General features: G+C 50.2%; 1 protein-coding gene across 1 annotated transcript in view; it reads left to right on the top strand.

The window, feature by feature from the left end:
* The first annotated feature begins 3,239 nt into the window (after positions 1-3,239).
* The window catches only part of Slit3 (slit guidance ligand 3), a 589,355-nt gene continuing 583,138 nt past the window's right edge, over positions 3,240-9,456 (top strand). The window contains exon 1 of the mRNA XM_041676107.1: positions 3,240-3,851. Within this exon, the coding sequence (XP_041532041.1) occupies positions 3,655-3,851 (197 nt within the window). The 5' untranslated portion in view covers positions 3,240-3,654. The remainder of the gene's footprint in view (positions 3,852-9,456) is intronic.

The following is a 9,456-nucleotide window of genomic DNA, read 5'->3' as shown; positions in this document are numbered from 1 at the left end:
GGGGCCAGATGCGAGACTGGACAGGAGTGGCTGTGTGCTGTGGGACCGAGGAGGTGCTTCCCAGGCGAGCTGCCTTTCCACACCTCTGCCACCTTTGTAGCTAACAACCTCACCATGCCTGTTTTCCATTGACAAAGGAGCTCCTTACTCCCTGCCAGCCAACTGGACTTGACATGGAAGTGGTACCAGCTGCTTTTGTCTTCTCTAGTGAGAAGAGTGATCACATGACCCATCCAAACTAGTCCACACCTTGAATCGTACTAGGAATTTGGAAGTCTTATGACATCTCACTTTTGTTCTGGGCTTCTTTGAAGTCCTTTTCGGTTCTTTCCTTAAAAGTCTTTGTGCTACCAAGGCTTTCTTTATTCAAGCATAATGTCTTTTATGATCCTGATGCTCTACTGTTATTGTATATTGTTTGCAACCAGAACACCTCATCTGACTATGGTGGCCTGGTAGGGAAACAAAACAGGTGATGGAGAGGCCTGAAACGAATTTTCTTGGGGGATGGGCGGGTGTCTTGGGGGATGGGAAAAGAAAGGGGAAATTAAAAAAAAAATAAGTTGGCTCAAAAGGCTTTTGTAGAACTCTGAAAATCATACCACAGAGTGAAAGTTATCTTTGGCATATATATGGGCATAGAAAGTTCTACCCAGCAGCCTGACCTCCTAATGATTTACCCAGACGTCTCCAATGGGGCTGGCTAATTCTTCCAGGAGGAGATTGACATATTGTGAAGATGACCCAGAGTTAGGCAGAGGGGGAAACAGAGTCCTGGATCCTGGTCCAAAGCCTCTCACTGATTAGCTGGGTGGCTTTACACAGATGGCCCCCCTCTCTGAGATTCACTTTCCTTCCTAGTAAAAGACAAGGCCTGCATTACATTTGAGATTCTGAGCTTATATTCCAAGAGAGTTTTGTGTTAACCCCAAAAGAGGTTAACTGGGAAACTAGTCAGCAAACCTACAGAAAATCTCCAAGAAGGGAGCGATACTTTTATCTTTGCCATGGAAATCTTTCCCCCTAAGAAGAAACATGCGGTGCAGCCATCGCCAGAAGACGGATAGGTGTAGAACTGCACAATTAGGTGATTTCAGGTCTCTGCACACCGTGGTATTCTGTTTACCTGTGTCTTTTCCACTTGCCCCTTCCTTAAGGACGACTGACTGACTTCTGAAGGACCCATGTGGTCTATTTTAAGGGGCTTCTCCCAGGAAGTAGCACATTTGAATGCCTATGAAGTCATTTAAAGATCTAGTAGGCTCTCACTCAAACCCTCCAGCGGCTTAAATAGAAACACACAAGCTTCCCACTGTGCTAAGAGAACCCACCCGGACCCAGCCTGTAGGGCTGCAAACCATGCTTTAGCACACACGCATTTCAGAAAACAAAGACAACTCTCCCCTTAGCTGCTCCAGACAGTCTGAGATGCTTTTGTGCCCTTGGGTCCTTGCCTGGTCCTCTCATCTGCCACAGTCCTGGTACTAAATTGGTTCAAGGTTTGAAGGAAAGCTTCAGAGGAAGGAGGCAAAGGCATGTTTGGAGTTCTTAAATGCTGAAGTCACCCAGAGATGCAGAGTCTAGCTCCCTTCTGACCACCAGAGGGCGATGGCGATGGCATCTGGGCAGAGAATTATTCCCAAGAATAACAGCAAAAAACTGCACCTCCTGTTCTTATGAACGACGCTGGAGTTGGGGTATGAGTGTATGAGCGTGTGTGTGTGTGAGAGAGAGAGAGAGAGAGTGAGAAGTGGGGGGAGGTATGCAATTGGGTGCCTGAAGCAAAGACTCCAAAAATCTGCAAAGTATAATAAAATAAAATTTGCACCTCTGCTATATATTTATAGTACGTAGTCAAGCAGCTGAAAGTTTCCTTTAAGGAAAACGAAGACATCAGAATAGTGTTCAAATGAAAGGAAAGAGAATTCCCAGAAACACAGTTGTTAGTAGGAAGTAAGAACTTCCACGGTCTCCTTTGTATGTGATTACACGTTGTGTGTGTGTGTGTGTGTGTGTGTGTGTGAAAGTGCATGTGGCTGTGTATAGTTAAGAGTATAGGCTGTGTGTGTGTGTGCGTGAGCACGTGTGTGTGTGTGTTCATGTGTGTGAATGTAAGCAAGGCTCTTTCAGACCTTTCCAGTATGAGGGGACCTCAAAAAGTCTGGGCAATACTTCCTCCTGTTCCTGCCCCTTCCCTTCAAACAAACAAACAAAATCATTCCTATAAGCATTTATGGAGCTTCTAACACAGTCCTTTCCCACCAGCATCTGGAAAAGCTCAGACCAGCCAATTTAGAGCAGGCACTGGCAGAATGAAGGCAAGGCTGGGGGGTTGGGGGTAGAAGGAATGATGGGTGCCTTGCAGGCTAAGGCAAAAATCACTTTCTCTTCTTTGATGGGCAGAGGAGGTCGGACAGGACGATGGCACCTTTATTTGAGGAGACAAAGGCTCACAGGTGACACGAATGCCCCAGAGTCATCCAAACAGGAAGTAGATGATCGAGACCCTGAAGTGTTGTTGTCAATATAGGGGGTTCAAGTAAGTGCCTTTACTACAATCAGCCACATTTAACAGGCATTGTTTAGCAAAGCTGGATTTCTCCTGATAGAATATGCCAGCAGTGCTCCCCCCCCCACACACACAGAGAGACAGAGAGAGAGAGAGAGAGAGAGAGAGAGAGAGAGAGAGAGAGAGAGAGAGGGCGAGCGCTGTGGAGTGTATTCCTACCCCTAAGCCCTATAGGAAGTACTTGTTGATCTTAGTGAATACTAGACTGGGTAGGAACAAAGTTTCCATGGATAAATGTGCCAGGGCACAGCATACCTAGAAGCTGTGTGACTTCGGGTAAGTACTCCACTTAGTCCAACCTTGGGTTTTTTTTTCTTTTTTAACCTAAAAAAACCAGGCCTCTTTTCTAATGCTCCCATGTTGGGACTGAGAAGACAGCTCAGTGCCGGAATTAAAAAAAAAAAAAGCCACAAGCTTTATCCTTTACTCCCAAGAATAGGTGATTTTCCATGTTTCGTTCCTGGGGTCCGCCAGACCAAGTTCCTTTCCTTCCCAGCTGGATCCCTCTACCTCCCCTGTCGCCTCCTCCCTCCGGGCTCTTGGTTGCTCCAGCAAAGTTCCCAACTTAGTCGACGTGACAAGCAGCGCAGCCAATGGGAGGCGGAGCTGGTGTTTTGGGAGGGGGTGCGGGAGGGCTGGGCCCCGCGTCTCCGGTGTCTGCTCTGCTCAGTGAATGGAGAGAGCGAGCGCCGGCCAGCTCTCCCGGCCACCCCGTGCCCTGGTCGCCTCCGTGCTCCGGAGCCCAGCCTTGAGCCGGACTTCCCGGGGCGCTGTGTTCCACGGCGCTCAGCCCAGGACCCAGACTGAGCTCGCACCTCTGCCGGCGACCCAGAGGGACCCGGGGGCGCTCGGTACCTGGGCACCCTGAGTGATGCGCAGCGGGGCAGCGCCAGCCCCACGGATGGAGCTGCTGCCACCGCCCGGCGCGTCCCGCTCCGCCCGCGCCCCGTGCGCCTGAACGCCGCGCCCGCCCCTCCTCCGCGCCAACTCCGCCGCCCGCCCCCCAGGCCGCCCGCGCGCCTCCTCGGGCTCCTCGTGTCCCGCCGCGCCAGGCAGCCTCCTCTGGGCGCGGGCGCTTGCACACTATGGCCCCGGGGCGGACCTGGGCTGGCGCCGCCGTGCGCGCCCGCCTGGCGCTGGCCTTGGCACTGGTGAGCGTCCTGAGCGGACCCCCCGCTGCCGCCTGCCCCACCAAGTGTACCTGCTCCGCCGCTAGCGTGGACTGCCACGGGCTGGGCCTGCGAGCCGTTCCCCGGGGCATCCCCCGCAACGCAGAGCGCCTGTGAGTACCCACCCCGCCCGCGCAGGCCACCCACCCTGCTCCTACGGAGTCGCCCTCGGGGCGCCAGGTCCTTCCCTCCTCTCCCGCATGCTGGGGACGACCTCAGTTTTCCCCTCCGCCATCAGACACTCTCGCTAAGTTGGGGGTGGTGTGGCTTTGGGCAGGTGTGGAGAGAAGAGTCCGAGTTCCCCGGTGTTGGGGACTGGGGAATGCCTCTCTGGGTGAGGGCTCTGGGAGCTCATCTACTGACAGCTCCGGAGAAGAAAGCTGATATAGAAGGCAAGGGGTGGGGAAGCGTGGTGGTCTCAAGGTTTGAGGTTGTGTGCAAGGGGTCCAAGCTCCTTGCTTCTTAAAGAGAGGGTGAGGGAGCAAGCTAGACGACGATGAGGAGTCGCGATTGCAGAGATCCAAGAGAACTATCCCCCCCCCCCCAAAAAAAAAGCCGTGACCCGCTTGGAGATCAGAATGAGCCAGCTGCGGTGTGGCTGTCCTTGCAAGGAAAGTTGAGAGTGTACGTGAAGGTCTTAACTTCTGAAGAACCGAGCGAATTCTGAGTGGGTGCTCTCAACACCCTCCCTGCCTGGAGCGCAGCTTTGGAGATGCCAAGTTGCAGCCCGGGTGAATTTTTTATGGCTGGGTTATAAATGCCTCCCCAAACGGGCCGGAGAATGGAAATGCTGACAGCCCTTTAAATGAGACCTAGCGCTATAATCTTACAAACCGCACTCAGCCTCGGATCCTGGGGTTGGCAGCTAGCGGAGAGGCTCTTGGAGAGTGGGGTGGATTGACCCTCGTTTTAACCCCAATTGTGCAACCAAATATTTACTTTTCTTATGTCAGCGTTTTGGGAAGATTTATCATTTTGATCCTCAAGACCAAATTCAAAGTTTGGACTTCGGGGTGGGCTCCGTTTAGTCCACAGTTGGGGGCGGGGTGAGGGAGCAGGGAGCCCCGGTTGAAGGGAGCTGGAGCCTAGGAGTGGGTGCGTTAGTCAGAATTCCAGCCAGTACACTGTCCAGTTGCTCTCTTCCCAACCTGTTTTGGGGATAGGCACACCGGTCTCCCTCAGTCCTTCCTTCTTCAGGTCAAGAGAAGTGCTGAAGGAGCCGAATTCCCTGGCCACCCACCCCTTCTCACCTCACCTCCTGTCTTCCCTTTCCTCTTTGTAGCTGTCTAGGCAGAGACTTCTTAGAAATGCCTTCCTTATGTTTTATTTTTTGTTTTCAAAGTGCGGTGATTGTTCTGTTGCTTGAACTGTAGAATCCTAGAGGGCTGGGCCTGCTTCTTCATTAACATCAGGAAATTAGGATAAGAAGTGCAAACTAACCTGCCCAAGAAAACAGCAAATATAAGTGAGAGGAAAAAGGGCCGGAATCCAGGCTCCGCACTTTCATTCAGGGAGTAGTGAAAAATCTCGTTTCAATGGTATTTTTAGGTATGTATTAACTAAGGTTCCCCTCCTCGCGTGAGTGGTACAGATGAGTTAGTGAGACGGAAGCTGTGCAAATGTTTCGTGGGTGCTTCCCCTGTGGGGTATACCTGGTACCGCTTTGAAGCTCCCCAGCAGTCCAATTCCCTACATAGGCAAAGCTCGTTACTCTGCCTTGTTCCATCTTGTCATGTATTCTCGGTCATGTAAGCAGTTAAGTTGAATCGCTGTCTGCCAGGCTTCTAAACCCAGGTCTTTCACCACTCGGCAGACTCTTTGGAACCAGTCAGTTTGGGCCAGATCTCTAGACAGACAGTGCTGGGAGGGGAGGGTCTATCTGGGCTGCGTCTCAGGGCTGGACCCAGTTGCCTCTGCTTTTGGTATAGACTGCCATCGTTTTATTTTTTCTCTAGCATCAGCTCTCTTTCTTAGGGGTCATGAAACTACCTCCCAAAGTCAGGATCATGTTGTCGGTTTGGGAAGATCAGGGCAGTGGGCCTCTCTCTCTTCTGGCTAGTCAGAAGTTTTCAAAAAACTAGTCCGTGCGCCACCAGTCACTTCCCCCAGAGACCCTGGTGACTTAGAACATCTCATGTGCCCTACAGCTGAGGCAATCGATAAAGACCTCAGTGAAGGGCATTCCCATGGATGTCCTTACTGGAGTCATGGTCACCACCAGGCATGGGCAGAAGAGCTGCCACTTTGACGTGTCTGTGGTTATCTGGCACAGCTTTGTTCACTGGTAAGGTTTTGGCTTTAAGTGCATGGATATGACAGAGCTGCCTCTGGTGACCTCATATCTCCTCTCTAAGATTGGAGGTGGCCTTTTAGAGTAAGCAGGACTGGGCCACTTCAGGTTCAAGGGCAGCTCACCAGCAACCCTTCACACCCATCCTGGCTCTCAGGGACTCGGATCCAGCCATACCATGTTAAGGATTTCAAATTTGTCACACACAACGGAGAAACCCTGTCTCGAAAATCAAAAAAGAAAAAAAAATTTGTCTCTCTCTCTCTCTCTCTCTCTCTAAATAAACATTGCTTGAAGCTTCTATAGCATTCCTGTCCCTGTCCATAAAGTCATTGGATACAGAGAAGAAACCCAAAACTTCAGCTTAAAGGATGTGGGCAAGAGTCGGAAGTGGGAACCTTTCTTGAAGACCCCTTTAAGTCCCCTGGGGGTCCTTCTGTCATGGGACACTGATTTTTATCAGCAGAGCCATTCTCCCAAATGGTGAAATTGTGTTTTAAAACAAAGAAGCAGTACTTTTTTCCAGAAAGCCTCTTGTGAAGGAGAGAGAAAGAGAGAGGGAGAGAGAGTTTCACCTAGTCATATGACATTAAGGATAGTCCAAGTGATAAGGATGTAGTAGTCCCCATTTGGACTTGACTTCAGGCTAGGAATGGGGTCTGAATTGTTCATCATTAGGTTGCTCTCAGAGTTGGGGGGTTGTCTGTGTTCCAAGTTCTCCCTCATAATGTCAACGCATCCCACAGAAAAGGAAACCCTCTGTCTTTTATAAACTACTGACAGTTTTCCCCCTCCTAGAGGAGGAGGTAACACCCACAAGTAAGCTAAATAAACGGAGGGGAGAATTCGGTGTCATTTATTATCCAAGCAGCAAAGACAGCGGCCCTGGGAGGAGAGGAAGTCAATGGCGGTGCTTGAGACAAAACATTTACCAGGGAGTGCAGGGTAAACAGATGTTGCGTTTGCCCTTCTGAGTACAAAAGGAACCCACAGATGTAATTCTTCTCCAACCACAGCCTCAGCCTGCATGAAAAGGAACCCTCATGTGGGGCCCCTTCTCCCGGTCCTGCCCTGAGGCAGGCCTAGGCCCACCTCTCACCCACAGCTAGATGGTGGCAGTGGGAGCAAGAGTGGACATCTTTGCTTTTTCCACTCTGCTCCAGAACATGCTGGAAACTGCTGTATTTAAATAAACATTTCCTGTTTGCGAAGGAGAGCGGGCGAGAGTCTGAAACGTGAGAATGTGGTAACTTAATTTTCTCCATCACTCCAGATGACAGCAAGCTTTGCCGGTGGTTGGGCCCAATAAAAACCGACACCGTGTCGTAGGCTTTCCCCCACTTGACCACAGAGGTCCAGAGGTCAAGTGGGAGACTTTTCAAGATGCTCAACAGCCAAACCCTGCATTCTGGTACTCCCAGCCCTCAGGGCCAGCTCAGAGGACCAGGGACAGTCTGTCAAGTTATGTGGCCTCTTTGGACCAACCATGGTGATGTGGCCTTTCAGAGAGGCACAGGGCTCTCCTGGGTAGCCTATAGAGTAGGGAGGGCACCTTCCCTCCAGGGTGCCATACAACTTTGTGGATTGCTGTACCTCTTAACAGTACGATTCTGGTGTAGTCTTTGTGGTTTCCTTATGTAATACACAGTTCACCTGTGAGCTGCCACAATCCTCCTCTGTACCTAGGCTGGTGCCTGGCACTTAAGAAGTTTCTAACAACTATATGTTGAATAAAAACTCACGAACCTCAAAAACACAAGGGCAAGATGAGCTATTACAGATTTGCATTTTGATGGGAGCCCAAGGGCTACCTCCTAGTAATCTATTACATGAGATACTGCTATCTAAAATTTGAATTTCATGAACTAGAATTACTGCCTTGTAGAGTTGTCCCCCCCCCCCACAAGACTCTTACTGCATGATCCACTCTGAAGTCTGGTTGCCAAGCGTTGCTTAGCAACATCGCAACACTCCTACTGTGCACATGCCAGTGGAATGAGCCAGGGAGCCTGACTACTTCTGCCACAGGACTTTCTAATCAGGAACTCATCAGTGGCATCCTGAGCTCTCTGTGGTTTTTGATTGCTGCTCTTCTGGCATTAATTGATGTGTATTTGTAGGGTCATTATTAAGTTTTGTTTCTGCCAGTCTTCTGGGTTTTCTATTCTGACCCCCATTTTCACTGTTATTTTGTTTCTCTGTTGTTCTGTCTATTGTCTGAGTTCACACCCTCCATCCCCACCACACCCAGGAAAGTGAAAAGGGTGGGTGGGGACAGTGGAATCTTTTGCCTAACTTGGTGGCCAGGAAGGCAAGGATTTAGACCCTCCACACAGCGTTTTGGGCATGGACTCTGGCAGCTTTGGACTGGAAGCTTAGGTTTGGAGTCCTGTTCTGTGGCATGCATGCTTGCCATTGCACCTCTGCCGCTGCAGTGCTGCTCTGGACTGCAGTCTCTTTAATCCCTGTTGTACCTCATTCTCACGCCTGCAACACAAAGATTATAGTCACTTGGGGATGTGAACACAGCCCGAGGCAATCCGCACGCTGCGCTCTGCATGGTGCCTTCCATATTGTTCACTCATCATTGTGGCTGTGATTATTTACCCAACTGCAATTTATCCGGCTCTAAAGTATGCATAATACCCATTCCCTTTCGGAAGGATTAAGATGATTGTGTCTAGGAAGTGCTATGCAGTACCTGGCACATAGGAGGCCTCCACAGTCTTGTAACAGTCAGGCTATGGCTGTGTCTCCCTTTGCTCATCTCAGTCTCTGTCCAGCTGGATGGCTTAAGATGCTCGCTCTAAATTTTGTTCCAACACTAAGCCCTGTGGAGGCAGGCTCATTGCCTGCACATGGGCTGTGGGCTATGCCTAATACACTCTTGCTTGGTCTCCTCTCTACTTCTGTCTCTCCGTCCTTCCTCAGCAGCTGAACCCAGGTTGGCCTTTGTTCCATGCAGAAGGGATTACGGTTGAAACAGTTTTTTATCTTTTTCATTGATAAACTGCTTTGTGTTCTCTTTAAATAGAGAATGTATTTTATTTATTTAGAGGAGAGGTAGGTTAGAGCCTCATGAAGAATTCGTGGTCCAGACTTTGGGTGTTCAGTGTCCGTCCGTCTTTCTCTAAACACCCTTTTACCGGTTCCTGGTGTCTGCCTCCCATATTGCTTTTACACGAAACAGCTGTATTTACTAGCACGTGGCACTCTCACTCTGTAAGATGGTTTTAACTGTGCTTTTTTTTTCCCCTAAAGAAATGCTGAGAAAAAGAAAAACTAGGAAAGAATCTCACATCGATGATGCAAGGGAAGGGTGCATCGGTGCCCTGTGGGTGCCCTGGGCCCATTTCTAAGGCTTTCTCCTCGATCCACTGTGGAATTCAGCTTTGCTCAGGGAGAGGCTCATGGCAGGATGCTTCTTC

Source organism: Microtus oregoni, unplaced genomic scaffold (assembly GCF_018167655.1).
Source record: "Microtus oregoni isolate MIOR12 unplaced genomic scaffold, Mior012 000027F_ref0000203, whole genome shotgun sequence".
Classification (NCBI taxonomy): Eukaryota; Metazoa; Chordata; class Mammalia; order Rodentia; family Cricetidae; genus Microtus; species Microtus oregoni.
This window is presented reverse-complemented; position numbering and strand designations above follow the sequence as displayed.